Source organism: Nelumbo lutea, chromosome 2, assembly GCF_056320005.1.
Source record: "Nelumbo lutea isolate HS-2025 chromosome 2, American lotus-T2T, whole genome shotgun sequence".
In the NCBI taxonomy this organism is placed as follows: domain Eukaryota; kingdom Viridiplantae; phylum Streptophyta; class Magnoliopsida; order Proteales; family Nelumbonaceae; genus Nelumbo; species Nelumbo lutea.
In genome coordinates this window covers 23,662,889-23,686,455 of record NC_142685.1, presented here as the reverse complement: position 1 = coordinate 23,686,455, position 23,567 = coordinate 23,662,889, and the positions used below count along the sequence as shown (strand labels likewise).

The 23,567-nt window shown below is 41.5% G+C and overlaps 1 protein-coding gene across 3 annotated transcripts in view; it reads right to left on the bottom strand.

Moving 5' to 3' along the window:
- LOC148869224 (coatomer subunit beta'-1-like) overlaps positions 1 to 13,856 on the bottom strand; it is a 30,425-nt gene extending 16,569 nt beyond the window's left edge. Inside the window, exons 1-11 of one of the 3 annotated variants that reach the window (XM_088972999.1) lie at positions 13,603 to 13,856; positions 13,300 to 13,320; positions 13,125 to 13,186; positions 12,886 to 12,940; positions 3,591 to 3,627; positions 3,179 to 3,504; positions 2,935 to 3,066; positions 2,672 to 2,820; positions 1,744 to 1,812; positions 1,441 to 1,591; positions 1,265 to 1,330 (exon numbers count right to left, since the gene is read on the bottom strand). In XM_088972999.1, coding sequence (XP_088829125.1) covers positions 1,265 to 1,330; positions 1,441 to 1,591; positions 1,744 to 1,812; positions 2,672 to 2,820; positions 2,935 to 3,066; positions 3,179 to 3,504; positions 3,591 to 3,627; positions 12,886 to 12,940; positions 13,125 to 13,186; positions 13,300 to 13,320; positions 13,603 to 13,605 — 1,071 coding nt within the window. In that variant the 5' untranslated portion in view covers positions 13,606 to 13,856. The remainder of the gene's footprint in view (positions 1 to 1,264; positions 1,331 to 1,440; positions 1,592 to 1,743; positions 1,813 to 2,671; positions 2,821 to 2,934; positions 3,067 to 3,178; positions 3,505 to 3,590; positions 3,628 to 12,885; positions 12,941 to 13,124; positions 13,187 to 13,299; positions 13,321 to 13,602) is intronic. The other 2 variants (XM_088972998.1, XM_088972997.1) reach the window with 2 other exon arrangements.
- Positions 13,857 to 23,567: the final 9,711 nt, after the last annotated feature.

Genomic DNA, 23,567 nt, shown 5'->3' with positions numbered 1-23,567 from the left:
TATGAAATATGTCTGACTCAAACATTTAAAATCATTTTGGATGTCATCATTTTTCCTTGTTAATGATTATAAAGCTTTTGAAACCCCACTGACCATTCACAGCAGCAGATATTCAAAACAAACTTTTGCTGAGAAATAAAACCTTGTATGACATAAATGTTCTTCATTTCAGAATAAAATGTACAAAATATGAAATATGCCTGACTCGATGTTTAAAATCATTTTGAACATCATTATTTTTCCTTGTTAATGATTACAAGGCTTTTGGAACCCCACTAACCATCCACAATAGCAGACATTTAAACAATCTTTTGGTCAGAAATAAAACCTTGTATGACACAAAAACATCATTAATTTCTTATTAATTTGATTTTTATCATGTCACAACTCACAAGAACTGTTACATACCATACATTGTGATCCATGGGACTGATCATGGGATATCATGGAATGGCATATATTGTAATTTTAGTAATATTATGGGTAAATGGGCAGTGAGTAGGATTAGGAGTTCAGTATGGATGATAGAAAGATAATAGGAAGTGATTACATCTTACGTGAAGGGCAAGCATGTGTAGTTGTGTGCAATGTGGGAGGTTATTGAGTGGTAGTGGACTAGTGAGATTTGAATCCCAATGCGTTGGGTCTCTTGAGTCTTTGTATCTATTTAAATGTTTTATTATGAATGAAATAGCAATCTGAAGTATTTTGAGAATTTGCAAAAAAAAAAGTATTTTGAAAAATTGGATTCCACTAGGAGACTTGGAGACAGACTTCCCTCAAAGAAACCCAAGTTCATACATTCAAAACTCAATTTTCCAAATGAATCTCAACTCCAATCTTTAATATATGCCAGGAAGAGAAAAAAAAATGTGAAACAGAATAGGCCATACCACATGCAGTGAGCAATACATTGAGCATACTCCCTTTTTTATTGGTTTGAGAAAATTCTCTTTATTCCTATTTTCTTTTCCAGATTGGTAGAACAAATGCTATCTAATGTACAAAACATGGAAAACCCTATAGAACAGTGGAAATAGTAGTTTGAAAAAAGAGGGTTTTCAGATTTTCAAACTAAGGAAAGTACCACTGAACTTATTTTCACACAAGGGGATTTACATGCTTTGGATTCCTTCCAGAAAACACTACTTTGAACAGAAAAAGCATGCAAGGCAGAAAGTCATGCAGAGGAAACGAAACCACAATAAAGTCATGTTTTAGATTTTCACAGAAAATTTTGCATAATGCATGGCCAACTCCTTACTTGAGGATAAAGATCACAGGTTCCCAACTCCTTCACAGCCAAAGGTAATCTCTCTCCATCTGTAACCTGAGAAAAAGAAAGGGTGCCATAGCTAGCAAATCAAGTTTACCAATGAAGCTCATTACCTTTTGAGTCCCATACTCCATGCAACAAATGATAAAGGTAGGAATGCAAACCTCAAAATCTGCTCCCACACTTTTAATGTTCACAGTTTGAATTTCATTGTGCTTAGCCCATATGATTTTCCCACTACTGTCCATGCTAGCAACTGGAACTTCTTTACCAAGCTTTATCATTATTGTTCCTTCGTCATACCCAATCACGACACTGTAAATGATGAAAGAGATGTCAGGTGAACTTTGAAATAAAATGTGAAGTTATAAGGATGCAACTACCACAGAATATGCTTAATCCAATCTATGCATTTTTTCCTATGATTCCAAATTGAAAAAGAAAGGAAGATAAAGGAAAACACTCACCGGCGGGACCCTTTTATGTAGCCAATGGCCCATACTCGTTCAAGACCATAATTCAATGTGTTCTCAAGCCTGTAAGTTGAACAAAAAGATCAGATAATCAGATTAGATGTTGTTTTATAAATAAATAGAGCTCATTAGATTAAGTTATTGTTTGCAGGCTAATAAAACTTTTGTTGGGGATCATGGAGAGTACAAGAATGACAAGAATAACATGATAGGAACAGTATTTAAAACCAAATATTTATAGCACAGTTGACAGTGAAGTATAAATTTGGAAAATAGATAGATATTTGAACAATAGATTCACACTCTAATCTTGGAAAACTAGATGACTTTAAAGCAATACAAAGACTTCCTACCACTGAAAGCCTATCACCAATAACTCATTAAAAAACTACTAAGTGCTCATAATGAGTGTATATAACCATTAATAAACTCATCAATTTCCATGAAGTAATCCTACTTGATAAATTGCCATTGTATTAGAAAAGCCAGTTTACTCCATTACTCCCAAAAAAAAACCAAATTATTTAAAATTAAATAAATTAAAGAGTACTAAGAAGAAAAACTATAGAAGCAAAAAGATATAAAAGAAAATAAAATGAATATGATAACAAATTGAAGATTTAAGAAAATATAAAAGATTTAAGATTGAAGTTTCAATTGACCAAAAGCTATCAAGAACAACAAAACAAAGGCAGATTATAGGTAAAAAAAACAATAAAAAAGGACCATATGGAACATCTCAAAGCTCCTCTTCAGATAGAAATAGTTTCACGGAAAGCAAGAATTATCACTATAGAAAGAAATGAAAGACCTAGAGTAATGCATACACCTTGTTCATAAAAAATTGTTATGAAAGATTTCTCTTTTTAAATGAAATTTCATACTAATCTACCAAATCACTGCAATTAAATACTGGATTTACCTATAAGTCGTTGAATGCCATATTCGAACAGTCCCATCCTCAGAACCTGTGATTATTATTGGAAGATCAGGATGGAAACAAACTGCTGAAACATTATGTGTGTGACCTTCTAGTGTTTGGACGCAACTTTTTGTTTGGTAGTCCCACACCTGTTTCAGTAGATTGTACACACAAGACATCATCAAAATATCATCAAATTAATCTTACCTATAAATAAGAATATAAGATATGCATAGCTCTAGACAAAGAATCATAAGGCAGACCTTAGCAGTATGATCGTCAGAACCAGTGATCAGGTATGGCTTATCACCACCAGTGAAGTAATCAACACAATTGACCCCTTTTGCATGCGCATCCAATGTAAAATTTGGGTCAGGGGAGCCAAGATTCCAAATCTAGAGAATGATAAATTTATCCAAACCACAATAGCAAGTCAATTAATAGTATTTTTAATGTTCAATGAAACAAAATCTATATGACACCATCAACAAAAGATTACAGTCAAACCTTTATTGTACGATCAAGAGAAGCACTTGCAAAAGTATTGGTATCCTTGGGGTTAAATGTCACTTGCATCACATAGTGGGAATGCCCCTCAAAAATCTGGGTACACATCCAACCCTTCTCCCAATCCCATAACTTTATAAGCATGTCATCAGATGATGACAACACATATGGAAGGGTAGGATGGACTGCCACACACCTGATGTAGTCCGTGTGTGCTTCAAATACTTTCACCTTATCCATTGTATTGTAATTGTATACACGGATAAACATGTCATCAGCTCCAGCAACAACCCACTGCTTCCTGGCTATAAATTTTGCTGACCGAACTACAAAAATACAATATAAACAAAAGAAAATTAGAGACCATTGCAAATCTGCAAGAACAGAACGGTCAAAAACAAGAATGTGGTACCTGGTAATTCAGTGACCTCAAAAGACTTTGCCATTGTCTGGAGAATCAGAAAACTGAGTTAATACCATCTAGCATTTTCATTAAGTGAACATTCAAACAAAACAAAGCTGACATACATGGTTCAAAGTATCAATACTCATGATACACAAAAAAAAAAGCGTATCATAAGGTTTCAAACTTCGATACTCCCTTTTTTGTTTTTTCGGTTTAATGTTTTCACAGTAGATATACAAGGGGTTCTACTATTTAAACCTATAGAGACCCCCCTGATTCCTAGTATTTAATATTTTGATGACCCTAAAAACGTCACATATTGTACAATATGCTACAATACGAATCAATACTTTGAACCTTCCCTGCATACTTGCATGATAACTTACAACTACAAAAACAGGTAAACAAATTTATGAAAAAAAAAAAGAATAGATAGATGGAAGAGACGTGCAAATAAATTATTCTAAGAAAATCATGCTTTGGTACTGAGCATAAGGAACCACCTAACCCATGAAATGGTGGTGGTTCTAGAAATGGGTTTGTTCGGTCAAATCTTTCTATGAGACTTTGTCAAGGTCAAATGGAGAATGTTCAGAATTGAAAGGTATCTAGGGAAACCCTGTCCCCCCAAGGGTGGAAGCTTTTGCTTAGCTAGTGGTGTTAGATAGCATTTTGACTTTGAACCATCTTCAAAATAGAAGTTTTCACTTAGCTAGAAGATTCTATCTTTGTGAGAATGCAGAGGAGATCATTTGCTTGTTGAATGTCTTTTCTCCAAGTTCATTTGGGGCTTCTACTTGGGCTTTTCAAGAATAATGAGTGGTCTCCTAATTCAGTGGAGGAGATTTTCTCCAAGGGGCCAAATGTTAGGGGAAATGTCAAGGCAAAGATCGCCTGGAGCTCCATTTCTTTTGTTGTCTGTTGAGAACTTTGGAAAGAAAGAAAGAAATAGAAGAACATTTGAAGAGAAGGCTTGACCAAGGGAGCATATCACATTACTATGTGGAAAAAGAACTATGAACTAGGTTCTCATTCTCACAGAGTTTGAATGAATCACAAAAGAAGATCTCGGTTTTGGTTTTTGGAACACTCTGGAGTTGGCTTAAATGTTTCCCTTTTGTTTGGATTATGTACCACTCTTTTTTCTATCGAGTGTCTCCTTTTTGTTTGTTACGCTCTCTTTTGTAGCTTTGTTTTCTGGTGATATCTCATCACTATCAGATGTACTACCTTCTTTTATTAATAAATTTTCTTTTTTATTTATTACCAAAAAAATGAAATGATGGAGTGGAAAAGAAACCTGTTCTCGCACCAAAAATAAATAATACTAGAGGGAAGAAAAGAAAGAAAGAGACAATTTTTTTGTTAACACATATTTTTTAAAAATAAGCTTTAAAATCTCTCTCTCTAATATATAATCCATTGAACAACTTATCAAAGTAAGTTCCCCCCCAAGAAGTCAATATGATGCACAGGGTGAGAGATTGGTTCTCCTTGTCTCCCATAAAAGGAGCATTTGTTGGCCATATTTCTCCTTTGAGAAATAGTGAGCTAAACTGTTGCCTAAGGCAACCACCTAGGCATTTCGACACTTTATTGCCTAGGCAAGCAACTAGGCATGTCATATGGATGTAAACATTTTAGTTGTGACAAATAAGTAACTTTGGCCCTTTTATATATCGATATGTTTGCCATAACCCTTTTTTTGGGTTGATATGAGTGCATATAGAGCTAAACATTAGGGCCTTAATCCCTCTGTGTCTATATGTACCTTCTACTTTGAACTAAGGAGATTGTTCAAATATCCTGTCATTCTTTCTCCAAATCAGGATTAAGTTGTTGTGTTTAATGATTTATTGATTTACTTTGTAGTTTTAATAGTTTATAATTAACAAGTAATTCTGTAATACTAATTATTAAATATATAAAGGGCAGCCTAGTGCATGAGATTCCCGCTAATGACTAAAATTAAATAAATATGTATTTATTTATTTTATTTATTTATGAAACCAAGGCAATGCCCAGTTGTCACCTAGGTTTTGACTTATCTTGCCAGCCCAAAATGTGTAGGCCTGCCAATCTTTTTTTATCAATAACCGCAGCTTTCATTAATGTTAAATAGAGAAAAAAGAGTACAATAAGAAAAAAGTCAGTGAGAGATAAACCTTCTTATCTTTCCCCTCAATACACCTAGGCCTGTCAATCTTAACTATATAATTCATGCTGGTAAATAAAAAGATCTAAATGTTGTGAATCACACAGAACAAAATCTTCAGCAGTAGGTAGATTTTCCCCAACCTTAGGAGCCCACCTTGCTGTAAGACCCCAGACTGCTTGCCTGGTCTAAATGTTGTGAATCACACAGAACAAAATCTTCAGCAGTAGGTAGATTTTCCCCAACCTTAGGAGCCCACCTTGCTGTAAGACCCCAGACTGCTTGCCTGGTCAAGGTAAGGCAGCCACAGTCAATCCTTTTTTTTCGGATCAATAACTGCAGCTTTCCACTAATGTTAAATAGAGAAAAAAGAGTTCAATAAGAAAAAAGTCGGTAAGAGATAAACCCTCTTATCTCTCCCCTCAATACACCTAAACCTGTCAATCTTAACTACATAATTCATGCTAAAAAATAACAAGGTATAAATGTTAATGTTGTGAATCACACAAAACAAAATCTTCAGCAGTAGGTGAATCTTCCCCAACCTTAGGAGCCCACCTTGCTGTAAGACCTCAGATTGTCTGCCTAGTCAAGGCAAGGCAACCATCTTATGATATGTAAGACCTCAAACTTATGAATTATAATCATATCATCTTCAAATAGGTAGGTCTTTTGTTTGTTTTTTCCTTCCGCATACCATGCAGCCATGTTGCCTTGCTTTTTCGGTTCAGATCTTTCTAAATATAAATAAATTTGGTTTCGATCAATGTTGCAATGACATGAAAACAGGAATTGGAAGCTGAAGCATGTCTAAGTGACCGACACAACAAGACAAGAAAGTGTGGACCCACAGACACGTCTATATAAAAGTATATACTATTAAAACCGTTCATATTTATGAATCATAACATTATATACCAACAAAAAATGGGGGTAAAATGTTGCCTTTGTTACTAAATAACATTTTACAGGGAAAATGACACTCATCTCATACATTTTCTGTTCATTTATGCAGGAGAAGAGGAAATATTACCTAGAGTGTCCCTCAAGAATCCATACAGTGTTGGAATTTGATGCGTGTTCGACATGGACACATTGTCCATTTAGGAGAGTCCACATAAAACTGGTTTCAATATGCTATTGCATTGCAGGTCTACTTGCATCCATGCTAATAATGGAAGTGATTTTATTGTATATAATAGGTGTTAAATATAAGTTTCATAATGCCTTGAGAGTGACATTTTGGAGGGGATCCATGGTGCAATGACTGCTTACTGATGGATTTTTCCCCAACAGTACTTACAGCAGAAACTGATAGAAATGCTTTGGTAATTGACTGCTTTGAAATTTTGAATTAACAGGTGATATGGAACCCTAGGATGAGAAGATATTTAAATGATTGAGAAATTGAAGAAATGGCAGCAATGCTAATGAAAATCCACTTTTTATCGGAAAATCCATTAAGAGAAGCCTTGCTTAAATCTGAGTGACAGAAGGATTTGGATGTGGGCTGGATAAGGCTCTATCATGTCTAAATCCTTCTTGAAGAGACTAAGTTCTTCAGCCTACAATAACAGCTCCCTTAGTACAAAAATCTGGGTACTCAGCAGTCCCTCAAAGGTTGTCTTTTGGTGTGGACAGCCGTTCTAAGAAAAATGTGTTAACTAGAGACAGCCTACAGAGGAAAAGTTTTTTCCCATACTGGTGTTTTCAAGCCATTGTTGACCCAGCTGGTCAGACCAGTGACCCATTCCATGTCAATCTAACCTATTTTGTTAGAAAAAACTGTTGACTCAGTCAACCTGTCAACCCAGACAGTTCAACCATTAACCTGTCTGACCCATTCAGTGGGTTACTGGGTTTTTGTCTTCAGACAATAAGACCTTTTGAAGAACAAGAGATTAAAGAAGCAGTTTTTAAGATGGATGGTGATAGAGCTCCTGGACCGGATGGGTTCCCTACTCTTTTCTACCAACTTTGCTGGGACCAATCAAGTCTGATCTAGTGGAGGTATTTGCAGACTTCTTACTATCAGCCATTGGGAACATGGGAAATAACTCAACATTCATCACACCCTAATGCCAAAGAAAGAGGGATCCTTAGAAGTTAAGGATTTCAGACCTATCAGTTTGGTGGGAAGCTTATACAAAATAGTAGCAAAGGTGTTGGCGACCAGACTAAAGGAGGTGCTGAATGATCTGATTCCAAACAACCAATTTGCTTTTGTGCAAGGAAGACAGATTACTGACAGCATTCTAGTGGCGAATGAATGTGTAGAAGAGAGAAGACAAAGCGGCAAGCCAGGGGTAGTAATCAAATTGGACCTTGAAAAGTCCTATGACAAAGTGGATTGGGATTGCTTGTTAGAGATTCTAAGCCTGAGAGGTTTCGGTAGAAGGTGGATGAGATGGATAAAAGGGTGTATTAGCTCTGCTTGGTTTTCAGTCCTAATTAATGGGGAACCTACTGGTTACTTTAATGCAAACAAGGGCTTGAGACAAGGGTGCCCTCTCTCCCCTCTACTCTTCACTTTGGTGGCGGATGTACTCAGTTACTTGATACAAGAAGCGAGGGAGTTAAATTTGCTGAAAGGCCTTGAGATAGGTATGGAGGCAGTTCCGGTTTCTCATTTGATGTTTGCAGATGACATTATTCTTTTTCTGGAGGAAGATTGGGAGAACATTTCCATCTTAAAGAGTGTGCTAAAGAGTTTTGAGATGGTGACTGGACTCAACATTAATTACTCTAAAAGCAGAATTGTGGGGCTGAATGTTGGTGACCCTCTATAAGAGAGGTTTAGGGAGCTGTTGGGGTGTAAGTTGGAGAGGCTCCCTATTGCCTATTTGGGAATGCCTCTTGGGGGGAACCCGAGAAGTCAAAGTTTTTGGGACCCGGTAGTGGAAAATGTGAGAAAAGATTGGCCACATGGAAGAAAAGCTTTCTTTCAAAAGGCGGAAGACTTACACTAATTAAGAGCCCGTTTGGCGCACCTTTTTGAGAAGATCTTCTTGTAGCTCTGATGGTCACAAGATGCATTGAGTTTTTGACATAAGATCTGGGCAATCCGAAGACCATTTGGCAGACGCACATCTTTCTGTGCGTTGTTTTGGGTCTTTCCACACAAGATTAAAACGCGGAAGACGCGGGGAGCTTCATTTGGAGCTTCCCGAAATCAGCCCAAAATGGGCTTCCCGCATCTTTTCAGCGCCCCGTCTTTTGGCGGCGAGATCTTCTGCGTGCCAAACGGGAATAGACCGATTTTCGGTCTTCCTGAATTGTAAGCAGTCGAAAGGCCGCGCGGAAAGACACACCAAACGGGGCCTAAGGCTTCCCTCGCCAACCTGCCAACCTACTTTCTATTGGTTTTCCAAATCCCATGCAAAGTAAAAAAGCAAGATTGAAAAACTACAATGGGATTTCCTTTGGGAAAGGGGTGGTGAAAACAAGTGTCATCTAGTAGGCTGAAAGCAGGTTTGTAAGCCAAAGGAAGTTGGTGGTTTGGGACTAGGACATATTAAAGAGAGGAACTTGGCCCTTCTTGGAAAATGGCTTTGGAGATATCCCTTGGAGATGGAAGCGTTGTGGACAAAAATCATCAAGAGCAAGTACGGGAAACATGCCAACGGTTGGGATAGCAAGGTCCACTTGAACCGAGTCAAAGCATCAAACCCTTGGAAAGGAATTACTTCTATCTATGATATTTTTCTTGATTTTGTTAGATACCAGGTGGGGGATGGTAATATAATCAAATTCTGGTCTGATTTGTGGTGGGGGGAGGACACCCTCGCTAACTCATATCCTAGAATCTATAGCTTGTCCCAATCCAAAGAAGCCACGGTAGCCCCTAGCCTCAACCCCTCACCCTCCGGAACAACCTGGAACCTAAACCTCAGAAGGCCTCTAAGGGAAATAGAAATTGCTAATATAGCTAGTTTGCTAAACTCTCTTAATGAGGTCTACATCTCTCCTACTACCCCTGACCAAAGAATCTGGAAACCTAACCCTGCTAGTAAGTTCTCTTCTAACTCCTTCTTCAAGGCTCTAGTGTCAGAAGATCCAAGGCCTACTTTTTCGGCTAAGAAAGTCTAGAGACCACACATCCCCCGTAGAGTCTCTTTCTTTGTGTGGGAAGCCTGTTTAAAGAGAATAAACACATGCGAGTTGATGCAGAAAAAGTTTAAAGGCAGATTCTGCATCTCTCCTCATGTTTGTCCTCTTTGTCTTGGCGATGAGGAGACAACTGATCATATCCTTCTCCACTGCCCGGTCACTAGAAAGGTTTGGTACTTCTTCTTAAACCTAGTGGGTTACAGCTGGGTGTTCCCGGAGAGGGTGGTGGACATCTTGTGGCAATGGCAATGGCAAGGCAGAGGGCTTGGAAAAAGAGGAAGATTTTACTGGAATACAGTGACTCATGCAGTCTTGTGGGGTATTTGGGAAGCAAGGAACATTAGAACCTTTGAAAATAAAGCTAGAAATATTGAAGATCTAACTTCCTACATCACACATCTCTGCAATCTTTGGGTAATTAACTCTGGAGTGTTCAAAGGGCTCTCCCTAAATGGTCTCCAGAGAAACCTACCAGAAATCCTACACTCCTCTCCAACATCTGAGTGGACTATAAGATAGGCTCCTAGAGAAGAAGGAGGAATGACTCTAAAGGTAGCGCCCAAGGTTCCACAGGTCAAGCAGGAATTGGGGGTATAATCCGAGAGGAAAGGGGGAATATTTGCTGGGCTTACAGTGGTCCGATTGGGAGGGCTGATGCCACAAAGGCTGAGGTTTTGGCTGCACTTACAGGAATTCACCTCGCCAAGCAGCTAGGATTATCCTCCTTAACAATTAAAGTGGATTCTGCAAATGCTATAGTTTGGTTACAGGATAAGGGAGGACCCTGGAGATTAGCCCACTTTTCAGCTGAAGCCAGGGACATCCTAGAGACTATGAATGTGAAGTTGGTCTAGATTCCTAGGGAGCAAAATTCTGTTGCTGATTTCCTAGCAAAATCAGGGGTCTCTAGAAATTTCTTGTTTAGTGACAGTTGTTTGCTTTTGTAATCTGGCCAAGCCTCTCTTGGCTTCAGTACATCCTCTCATGTACTTCTGTTTGATTCTTCTTTAATAAAAAGTTACCTTTGCTTCAAAAAAAAAAGTGGGTTACTGGGTTTTTATATTATTTTGTTTTTTTTTTTTTTTGAAATTCCTATATTGATGCAAAATAGGTTGACCCAGAGGGGGAAACAGTTCAACCTCGGAGCTGGGTTTTAAAGCACTGCCTTAGACACACTTAAAGCCCTCCTTTACAGTTGGAATCTGATAGGTCTCAGCAAGAGATGAAGAGTAATCTGGAAAACTATAGCAGCATGGTAAAAATGAGCTGGGTTTTAAAACACTGTCCTAGACACACTGAAAGCCCCCCTTTACAGTTGGAATCTGATAGGTCTCAGCAAGAGATGAAGAGTAATCTGGCAAGCTATACCAACATAGTAAACTGTACAGTGCCTTGGTAGGTATAAATGAGCTCTAAGCTTTGTATCTTTTTGTTGCAATGAATGAAATACCTTCTTTCCTTATTCAAACAATAATGATACTCCCTTAGGAAACGAATAATGTAATTTGCCTTGATTTCATTGTTATTAAATAGTATTTATTATTTTCAATAGAAATTAACAAGAAAATGAAAATATGTTATATATCAATATGGAAGATATCTGATGCATTATAGCTTTTAAATTTTTTTAATAACCACTGCCCAGACCATAACTAGGCAATGCCTTCATGGGCATCTCAGTGCTTAGGCTAGAAGGTACTTACCACCTTCATAACTACAGGGGAAGTTACAGATCCTGAATCAACTAATAAGTTCATCTTATTTGCAGGCTCCATTTTCGATATGAAAAGATGCCCACTACCTCTTGATTTTAGCCCATGATTTATGAGAGCAATGATTATGTTGAAATATATGTAATACATATAGCATATCTAGCATTAAATTGAAGAAATAATTATTAAAGGTCCATGCCTTTATGCTTGGTCAGATTCCATACCTTCCCTTGATGGCCAAACTCTATTATGGCCCTGTTGGAGTATTAGCAAGAACCTAACCGCAAGACTTCTTTTTCCTTTCTATTGATCTTTGAAACCCATTATACTCCACTCGCTTGAATATTAACTTTTCTCTCTTCTAAATTGAAACCTAGAGTCTTCCCTCTATTAAACTATCCTTATTTTTCTACTCTTGAAATCCCTGTTCCATCTCCTCTTAGCCAATTTGAACAAGTCTAAACACTAACTGTTTTCTTTTGAAATGTTGTAAGCATTCTAAGATTAACACTACCCAACATATTTCAATATCCACCAAATTTACTGAAAACCTCAGGGAAGGAAGTTTCAAGTTTCTTCAAGCTTGAAGTGTTGCCAACAAAATCCAATAAAATGACTATCCATTGACTGTTTTTCAACTAATGAAATTTAGTCACTAATTGATGCTTAGACCTGCAAAACCTAGTCCTGTGCAAGTTGGTCTATAGGCTGTTTCGATCACCATAACATAATCCTACATCGCATCATTGCCTGACACAGTGGCACCCCAGACCTCATAAAGTGTTTTCTATAAACACATGCTAAATTAGTAAATAGGCATCTTTCACTACTTGTATGAGTTTATAATATTCTAAAAATGCTGCCCCAATAATTGGAATGAACAATAAAAATTGGTTGGTATGATCTGAGCTTTTTTTTCTCCCTTCTTTTTTTTTTTTGGATTAGTGACACTGAGCATGCTTCCACCATTGACATAGGTATCAACCTCTATCTTATATGAATTAAGATCTGACACAGCAACATCCAATTTAGACCCAAAGACTGTAACCCAAGTACTCTATGTAGGAAGAATAACAAACAGGGGAGACGTTTTCTAATTAATGTTATAAATCATCTATCATCTTACCTAACCTTCAATATGAGAGTTATTTAGTACATGGAATGCATGAGAGTTAATGTCAGAAGACCAAAACTTGGTTTTAACGTAGAATTATATCCATAAATCATGCTATGGATATAAATTGCAAAGGAAATTGACACATAAGTTCTCCAAATACTGAACACAAATAATATGCTAAAAATGGGTCAATATAAAACTCGCTACCTGTGACTGGTAGTTCCAGATGCACACAGTTCCTGAGTAAAGACTTGCAAGAATCCTGCAGGAAAAAAGTTTGACGAAGGTTGTAGTTCAGTGAGTAAAGACTTAGCAGAACAGCATGGATTTCTTCTAGGAAGTAGTAATGATATTACTTTAGTGCAGTATCAATCAAGAAAGTGGAATGACATAAATTCAGCTATGCATATAAAGTACTAAGGTTTTCTATGCAGGATTGTATTTACCATGGTTCTGTGGGATGAAGATCCACGGATTTTACTCTTTCGGATCTTTGAGCAAGTTTTCTCTGATCCAGAAATTGATGACATTTGAGAACTAAAGCAATATGCAAAATAGAAATAGAAACTAACAGAATGAAACGTCGAAAATCAGGAATTTGAACGGACTGAAGAACATTACCTTGATTTCCAGTCTGAGAGGCTGTGCCATTACCCAAACGCGCAACAATTAAGAAAAAACAGATAAACACTAATCAGTCCTCACTCGAAAACCAGATCTCTGACAACTTCGAAGTCTTGACTAACTCTAGGTCTAGTATACAAATTAGTAACTCCGAACTAGCTTCATTTCGAGGTAAAACAATAACCAATTCAGGCAAATAATCGTCAAAGAGACTGTTTTGCATAAAATCAACGCAAATTTCGCTAGATCTAAGTTAGGTGTAAAATTATTGCATGAAAGTAGAAAAGTAATGAGCCCTACCATCTTTGCTGACGAATCGGTGAGAACAGATCCCTGATCGCAGGCGTATCAAGGAAACCACAGATCGAGAATCAAGAACACTGGAAATCCACGTGAGGTCGACAATGGAGAGATCAGAACAGAGATTCAATTAGCGAGCGAGTTCTGGCTGTGCTAGCAGAGAAGAACAGAGGATGGAGACAGCGAGAGAGAAGGAAAGGTTTTGTATCAAAGAGGTCACCGGTTCGTAATTACGATGTGGAGGAGAAGAAAATATTATGAAACATAGAAAATAATAAATTTGTTTACTTCGTAGTTACGAAAAAATATTCAACGTGTCAAAGATTTACAGAAGTGCCACTGCTTAATGGATAAGTATTTGAACAAGCGAATTAGTGAACCATAATTTCCGAGAAACGCACGACAAAGTGTGGGAAAATCACATATGCTGTCTGTGTGGTTAATTATGCGGATGCAAGCGCCACCGCTTGACAAAAAAAACGTATTCAGGGTTTGAGTGATTTACAAAAATGCCACTGCTTACTTGCTTAGTGCTTAATGCCTAAGGATTTGAATATCTGACATTCTGATCCAAAATTCCCGGGAAACGAACAAAAGACTCACGGCAAAGGGTGGGAAAAGCACATACCGTCTGTCAACTGTGTGGGGCCAATGCTAGCTTTCACCGTCCAACGATCGAAGTGATGTTGGAATCCTCTACGGGATTGAAGTATACGGCCATCATGATTAGCCATGTCAGCCCGAAGTGTGGGACCCATATGTTAATATGTACAGATTGACGTGGTTTATCATGAATGCTGCGGATAGAACCGTAGAGGATTTGTATACGTATTTTGATGGGAAAATCTATGATTCGGGAGGGAAAGACATGGTATAGGAAAAATTTTGAAGAATCTAAATTCACCCATGAATTTTGATAAATAACACCGTTGTTGTCAAATATGGAGTCGAGGGCAATAACAGAATTTTTAATATTTTAAGCCGATGGGTCCAACCTATTGAGAGAAAGAAAGAAGATGTTAGCAAAGGGCCCTGATGTGGTGGATGTGGAAGAGGCTGAGGCACCCACAGTCGAGGAGCGAGTTAAGGCGTGATGCTTGGGCGTTATCCTCGCTCTAACTTAGACAGTACTCTCAATAAGGTACAAGTTAGCGCATTGGCCGAGAAGTACTACATCCTAAGGAACTATATGGTTAGAGTCCCCTATGTGGGTAATAGGTTGTGGCTTGCTCCTGAAGGGTATGAGTGTGTCCATGAGCATTACCTTGACTTCGGACTACGGTTTCCCTTGCACCCCCTTGTTCTCGAGATTTTAAACCATTACAACCTCACCCTTAGCCAGTTCGCCCCCAATGCCTTTAGGACGATAGTGGTCGTATTGATGATGGCCCATCTTTGAGAGGTTACAGTGATGTTGAATATATTTCGGTGTCTGTTTGCACTAAGGAAGCACCCTGACGGGGAGAGCTTGTTTTACTTCCAAGACCAAAGGGGAAGGGCGGTGAACAACCTGACATTTGTCCGTAACTAAAAGAATAAATTTTCCTGTGTGAGTTGCCCCCGAGGTTGGTCATTTCGATCTAGTTGGGGGAAACCAGATATGTTGACCAAGAGGATTAAACCATGCAGCATCAATGAGGAGAAGGTCGTGACGACTCGACTTTGGTTGGGCGGGACAATTCATGCCAGACCCTTGGTGAAGGAGGAGGAGACCTTGGTGATGGTCGGCCTTAGTCCTACCCCCCTCGGTATGGACGCTCCTATTGTTCGCTAGTTTTGAAATTGCTTACATTTTCTTGACGTTCTTCTAATTGCAATTTGTGCCTTGTCTTTATAAAAGCCACTCAAGGCATTTGCTTGCCCGAAAGTAGAGCATAGCAAAGCAAAACAAAGAAAGACACACCTATCTTCATCATGAATCAAGGTGAAGGCAATGATATGGAGCAAAAGAAGGAGAACAATCATGGAAAGGGTTTCAACACAGCGATCATGCACCGCATGGCTATGCCCCACCTCGGGAACTTTGATTTTGGCCACTATAAGTTGTGTGATCCCTCTCCAAAGAAACAATCATCTTTGGCTTTGCAACAAGAACCCTCCACTAATTCCAATCCTAAGCCAAGAAACAAGAAGATCATGGTCAAGCCCACTAGAGCTCCATCTCAGGGCCACACCAATTCTATACCACCATATTCATTATAGCCCCAACATCATTCATTCTCAAAGATGATCTCATCTCTTGTGCCACCTTTCGACATGCTTTTTTTTTCCTAGCCCATCTAACACACCAAAGACCCCCATGGAAACAGAGATGTTGCCGTGAAAAACACCCAAGAAAAATGGTCGATGTCAAGAAACTACGACACTGGCCACCCCCTGCACTAATGGAGAATCTTGCTACGGAGGTAAACATTTGGATCCGGGAATAACCAATTCGGCACAAGATGGTGGGCTTAGTTCAATTTTGTTTGAATTAATTTTCTATCTGAGGTAGGAACTTTGTTTAATTATAGACACTGAACCATAAGAAATCAACTAATATAGTTGAGTGAACGGATGAACAAAATGTTGAAGGGAATGGAAGAAAAAATGGGTGATGGAACTAACAACATCGTCTCAAGCTCTATCATATATATCATTTTCCCTTGATTTGTTTAAATCGAATTTATTTGTTAATTAGTAATGTTTGAATTGCAAGAAATTTCAAAGATTAAGGAAGAAAGTGTGACATTATGGATTGAGGAAGAAGAACATTCCATTGTGTATTTCAATTATTTGTGTGGCAAAAAGTATCGTGTTACACCAAGCAATATTATCTAAGGAGAACTCCCCAATGTCCTCTAGGCGTATCGAACTACTAGTAGGACACCTAGCGGCGAGACTCCATTCAACCTAACATATGGAATTGAAGTCATTATCCCAACTAAAATCGAGGTACCAACCATTAGGTCTAAAACCTATGATGATGAAGGTAATGATGACGAATTGCACACCAACCTAGACCTGATGGAGGAAGTCTTTACTTGGCACAAATACAAACTGCCTTCTACTAGCAGAAGGTAGCTCGGTACCATAATGTCAAACTCAAGAGGTAGTGCTTCCGATCTGGGGACCTTGTGTTGAGCAAAGCCACGGTGCTCAATCTAGGAGTCAGGAAGCTTGGCCCGAACTAGGAAGGTCCTTACAAGGTGACCAAAGTACTTAGGTTGAGGACCTATGAGCTTGAACTATGGAGGGCAGGCAAGTCCCAAAACGTGGAACGTGGACAACTTAAGGATGTACTATGTCTAAAGTAGTTCTAAGCTCATAGGACTTGAAATTTTTCAAATTTTTTTTAAGTGCTAGCTACAACCAAACTTGTTCTTAAGACTAACCCGCTATGAGCACTATGGTTATCTGATGGGAAGCGAAGGCCAAATTGCTTTTAGCACATTGGTTCGCAATATTAAGAACAGACCTTTGGGGAGCACGTTGGCACAAAAGCACATTGGCAAACATTTTGGACTTAGTCGATTTTCGAGTAGTCTAAGGACTTAGAAAATAAGAATGGTGCAAAAAGTACATAAGACGTTGGCACAATAGATTTCCATTACTTATTAAAAGTTTAGTACATTGATACTAAAAAAACATAAAAAGCATAGAGAACAGAGCTCGAAGGCTCGGGATACATAGTATATATAGGGGGTCCAAAGAAAGAGGCAGAGAGTTCATTCTTCAGTGGGAGAAGGATCAACACCATCCCTTTGAATATCCTCCATGTTGATCAGTTGTTGTTGTCGTCATCATCCATCACGTTGTTGGGGCCGAGCTCGTCTCCCTCATGCTCAGAGTCCGGCTCCTCGCCAACCCGACCAAGCATCTCGTCAGGAATCTTGAAGTTGGTCAACCCACCGAAATCAACCTCCAAGAAGAGTGACTTGGCAAACATATGACAAATATTGAAGTCCTTCCAGAAGGTCGAGAGGGTGTACTCGTCCTTTGGCCACCTAGCATGCTAGCGAGACAAGGTAGTCTCGGACAACCTTCTCCTGCGCTTGATGGATCTCATTTGCAAACTTGGATTTGCGCTCTTTGAGCTCGGTCCTTGTTTGCTCTAGCTTGTCGAGAAGGTCTTCAACCCTCTTTGCTTACTTAGCCTGCTCGACCATCCCTCAAGCGACCTTAGCCCTTAAGTCCTTAATCTCGAAAATAGAGGCCTCAACCTCCTTCTCCAGGGCTTCGCATCGATAGTAGCTTGGCTCATGAGCATGGTCGCCAAAGTGTTAGCCTAAACCAAACAAAGAAAAGAAAAGAGGAAGTCAGTGAAGGGAAAATTGAAGAAGAGATCGGATCGTAAAAAGGAGAGCTCAAAAACTTACTGTCACTACGTAATGTAGAAGGACGTCGCCGATGACAACAAGGTGCTTCTTCTGGTATTTGACAACCTCCTCGAGGACCACGACCACCTTGCTCAGCTCTAGTGCTATGACCAGATCGAAGATAGAGAGTTTATTCGAAGTCCCGACCATTGGGAGAGTGGGCTTCCTACTACTTGTCGTCCCACTCTATTGACCCATGGGTGTCCGGCTCCCCGAGGGATCTTGTAGCTCATCCCCGATGACGACGATCGGGCTTCCCTCACCCTTGGCCAATTTGGTTGCCTCTGAGACCTTGGCTCAGCGGGGGGGGGGGGGGGGGGGCATCCTTCATGGCAACTTTTCTCTTCTTACTATTCTTCATCCTATAAAAGAGTCTGACAATGTTGACATCCACCATACCCTCTTCTACAAAGATGATATAAGATCAGTCAATATGGCCAAAAAAATGAAAGGCAACCTAAGTATTGCGGTGATGACCTACCTAGAGGACTAAGCCCAGTGTGGATCATCATCTCTTTTGCCAAAAACTCATTGATTAGGGATTTATGAGCTACCAAAACTTACACTCTCATCTGCAAGTGCTCATTTAGGTTGGACTCCCCGACGTCCCTAATGCCCTGCCTCCATTCAATGTAAGAGTAAGGGTGAGCATTATTTGGTTAAAACCAAAAATTTTGGTTTTAGTTTGTTTAGTCCAATTAAACTGGTTTTTAGAATTACAAATATGATTAATCGAATAAACAAAACTTTGGTATATAATATGTAATATATAAAATATAATATGTAAGATATAATATATAATATGCAACATATAATATATATTAATATATTGATTGATGTAGCACAATCCAGTCACTCCTAGCTGGCACTCACGTGGCTCTTGGAAGATACCTGAGATATGGAAGAAGAAGAATCCCCGGGGGGTTACCCTTCGGGAATACTCCAATGCTTAAGTTAGTACTCTATAGGAGAAGCAAGGAGAAGACGAAGGCTAAGAGTGCAGATAGCGCGAGTATAGAAGATGATACCTCATTCTTTGAGAATAGGCTCCTTAAAACAGAATTCCGTTGCATCAGGCCCACTGGCCTCTGACAGGACAGGTATAACCGCCACTGTCAGCCTGCCGCAGCCATTGCAGGCAGGGCTGAGGTGACATGCACGGGGCCGTCATTGCAGGGTACGTGCCTGTCAGGTGTAAGGCACCCTCTAAGGTGGCAGGCATGATGCTGTCTGACGAGAGATATGGCTGTTGTCCCCAGATTTGTCGGGTATGGTGGTCGGTTAGGAGGTCTTCCTGCGGTGTGCCGAACTTCCCTTCCGTGAGTTACCCTATGACGGGCTATCTCGTAAGCAGCAAGCTGCCCGTGGCAAGCTAAACTGAGCTATTTGACCCGAAGTGTCTTCACCTTGGGGTATTTATAGGCGAATCGGTGTGTTCCTATTTGGGAGTGGCCCGAGGTCCACTGGGAGAAGCTCGGGTATTAGAAAAGTTCAGGGGACCCCGAGCTCGGGGGCAGTTCGGGGTGCCTTAGCCCCGGGGAGGAGGTGCAGGCTAGGCGGCTCCTGGTGAGTAGTCTATCCCACTGAGTTGCCGGGCTGAATTCGGTGGGACCTTCCCTCCGTGTTGAGGCTACGCCTGTTGTGTTGTCACGCTGAGTCATCGTTTGAGCAAGGTCCCGCCCACATGTACCCAGGCTATGAGGTCGGGCCAAATCACCCTCCATCAATTGCCCCCCACTCCCTGTGTTGGCGGTGTTGACCCAACACGGGGAGTTCATATCGCGTCGGGTGGATTTGGCTTCGGTACTCATGCCGCTTTGTCATGTGTTTCGCCCAGCCGGACTGGTCTAGATCTTGGCTCAGTCAAAAGGGACTCGGGTCGCGTCTAGTTTACGCGTGGATGTCATGCGATTTGGACTTCGTGGACGCGAAGAAATGCGCTAAGTTGATTTCACCTCGAGGAACCCGTAGCCAGTGTTTCTGAAAGCCGTTGGATCGTTTTGATCATGACTGTTAACACTCGAACGCAACGGCTATAAATAGTGGGGGACCCTTGGCCATTTCTTCGCCACAAAGTCTCCAGCATCAAAGCTGAGCTCGCGTTTGAGGTTCCTAGCTCGGGTCTTCTAGCTCAGTTCATTCCTCTAGTCAATTTGCATTTCCTATAGTGAGTTCCCGAGATCCTCTTTCTTTTCCGAGCATTCTTTCCCTTCTGTCTCATAATGTCGTCTAGCGTAGATGCAGATAGTCTCACTGACGAGCCCGAGGTGGGTACCTCGGCTCAGGGTGGCTCCTCTGTCGCCCAACCATTCGATGTGCGTGTGGCTTCGGGTCATCTGACATCCACCTCCCACCGAGGTCGGATGCTAGATCAGTTCGGCCCTTCCACCATGACCCCGGAGAGGCTCCAGGACCTCATACAGAGGTTCAACCTCCCTGGGCAATATTCATACAGCCTTCTTATCGGCAACTTCCCATGGGAGCATGGTCCTGACAAGATCGTGGTCTTCATGGAGCAATTGATAGTCTGACTCCGACTTCCTCTTCACCCCCTGATTGTTGAGGTGCTAGTGCACTTTAACATCACTTTGGACCAACTTCACCCGAACTCCATACGGAATGTGGTGGGGACCATTTCCCTTTATTTTGACCGATCTCTTTCCATTGACCTCGACGTTATCAGTACAATCTTGGCCATAAAGAAGAGTGCTTCGGGCGCTCTCCCTGGGCATAGACGGTCTTACTATCTGTCTCCCCGCCCGGGTTTCAAACTCATGCACAGGCTCCCAAGTAAAGTCCCAGCCTGGAAGCGGGACTACTTAGTAGTTCGAAGCAGCATGAGGTGGCCCTTCCCTAATGACTGGAGGGTGGCCATTCAAGACCTCAGTGTCATTCTAAATGGGAAGACCAAGAAGGCACTCTAGTCGTTGGCTCAGCTCGGGTTAAATTACAAAGACTTCACAGCCGAGGAGAAGCTCATCTAGGCTGCTTGAGCCCGAGTAGGTTTTCCTTCACTTCGGCTTTTTGTTCACATATTTACTTCGGGGTTACTAATGCCGAGCTTCATTGCAGGTCCCATGGAGGCAGAGAAGATTGATGGTCAGAGGCTCTTCCGCCAAATGAAGAGGAAGAAGCGCGCGGCCAAGAAGGCATGTGTCGAGTCTCCGTCAGCCTCTACCGAGGCTCAGTCTTCACAGGCTCCAGCTCCGGAGCCTGAGCTCCCCTGTCCTCAACCCGTCATCAACCTGGAGGAGGGCATGGTGCCTCGAGGTCCCGAGATGGCGGCAGAGCCCACCACAGAGCTTGTTGAGACTGTCATCGAGGGGGGCTACAGAAGCCGCTCCTAAGGCACGCCTTGCTAGGGCTACAGCTGGGGCCTGTCCTGTTGATGCCACCGCTGAGGCTTCCAAGGAGTCCATCCATGCGGCAGAGATGATAGCATCTAGCTCAGAGAGCCAGGGGTGAAAGCATTATGAACCCCTGGTGTAGTCTCCAGAAGAGCAAGGAGGCCGCATACCCGGAGGAGGTCACATAATGGGCTAACCTCACTTCTGGTCAACTCGGTGGCCGGGTTGCTTCTCATGCCATGGTGGTGAGTTCCCTGTGAAAGACTCTCTTTTCTAGTCTGACCAGCACCTGAGACGGGCTCTGAAAGCCGAGAAGTCATCCCGTGAAGCCCATATTGAACTGAGGGCAGCTCGAGGTCAGATCCACCGCCTTCAGAATGATGCCTCAGCTCAAAAGAGCTTTATTGAGGTGCTGTTGGCGGAGAAGAATGAGCTGGCCTGGGACAAGGATAGACTGAGGGCCAAAGTGAACGGGTTTAAGGTTGTCCAAGAAGCCTTGAGGCTTGAGGTTGATAGTCTCAAGGCAGACCGGGATGGTCTCGAGGAAGACCGGGACTCCTTGAAGCTCGAGGTGCAGGGCCTCAAGGAAGCAAAAGGCAAACTAGAGCGCGAGGTGGAGTACCTTCGAGCCAACCTCAAGGAGAAGACAGAAGTCTTTGAGGACACTCTCCAGGAGACCAAGGTGCAGGCTATTATCGATTACGTCCAGTCGTTGAAGTTTGACGACATGATGACCAAGGCCTACCGCAAGGGCTTCAAGCTCAGCCGATGGCTGATCAGGCACCTCTACCCCAATCTGGACACAAGCGTTGTCACCACTTCTCGGATCACTGATGACATAGTGCGTCAGTCGGCGGATGATCCGGACTCTGAGGACGAAGGCGCCGACAATGAAGCAGAGGCTATTGGCCCAGTTACTACCCCCGAGGAGGTCCCTGGCAAAGACAGCGGGCCTCAAAATAGCTCGGTCCTTGTATTTGCAAGCTTAGTCTTCTCTTTTTCTTTTTCTTGTAACAAAACTTTTGTAATGAAATCTTCATAATGAGAAATTCTTCGCCAAACACTTTTGCAATTTTCTTTTACTTGCTAAAGTGGTTGTTAGTTCCGAACTTGTTAGGTTATCAAGCTAATTACCCGAAGTGAGGGTTCCTCAACTGTTGTGATCCCGAACTGTATTCCAATACTTAGTAGGGGTAGCCTTATGTACTCCGAGGTGAGCGGCATAGTAGGGCACATGCCTGACCTGTCTGCACCCGGGTTAAGTTGACATCAATTGTCCTTAACGGGTTCAACTTGTTGCATGCCGGGGCGGGCTATGCATCACAAGGTTCGTGCCCGCACCGCCTGCGCCTTAGGAATTATGAGTACTTAGCCTATGCCAATGAGGTGACTATGCTTTATATGGTGCCGATGTCTTTCATTAGCCCAACATCTTAGCCCTTAGGCTGGAGGTGCGGCTTATAGTCCGTTCTCCTGGAGTCCACCTGTTCTGAAGAGGCAACGGGGTCTTATAGTGCCGATACCATTTTAGCTTGGCATTTTGGCCCTTAGGCTCGGGGAGCGGCTCGTAGCCTACTTAATTATTACAGATAGTATTGTCTTAAGTTGACAATATTCCATGCCCGAGGTACTTGTTTCCCTTCGAGGGTCTCGAGCTCGTACGTTCATTCCCCGAGCACTCGTTTCACTCGATAAAGTCCTTCCCAGTTGGACCCGAGCTTGCCAGCACCGGGCTCAGGTACCATAACTTTACGAAGGACCAGGTCGCCAATGCGGAGGTTCCGCTTCTTGACCCTGGCATTATAGTACCGAGATACTCTTTGCTGGTAGGCTGTGGTCCTGATGTACACGAGGTCCTTTACTTCGTTGAGTAGATCGAGGTTGGTACGTAGCTCATCCTCATTTGTCTGGTCACTGTATGCTTCTAGTCGTAGCGTAGGTACTTCGATCTCTGTTGGGATAACTGCTTCGGTGCCGTAGGTGAGGTTGAAGGTCGTCTACCCACAACCCTTTAGCTCGGTCTAACCGTGCATTCAATCCGCAAAGGATGGCTCTGTTTGTGACTTTTGCCTGACCGTTTTATTGAGGGTGTGCGATTGAAGTAAAGTTCTGTCAGATCCCCATGTGTTGGCACCAGTCTTGGAATTTGATGTCCTCGAACTGCTTGTCGTTGTCAGAAATCAGTACTCGAGGTAATCCGAAGCGATACACGATGTTCTTCCAAAAGAAGTTTTGGACGTTCTGGGCTATGATCATTACA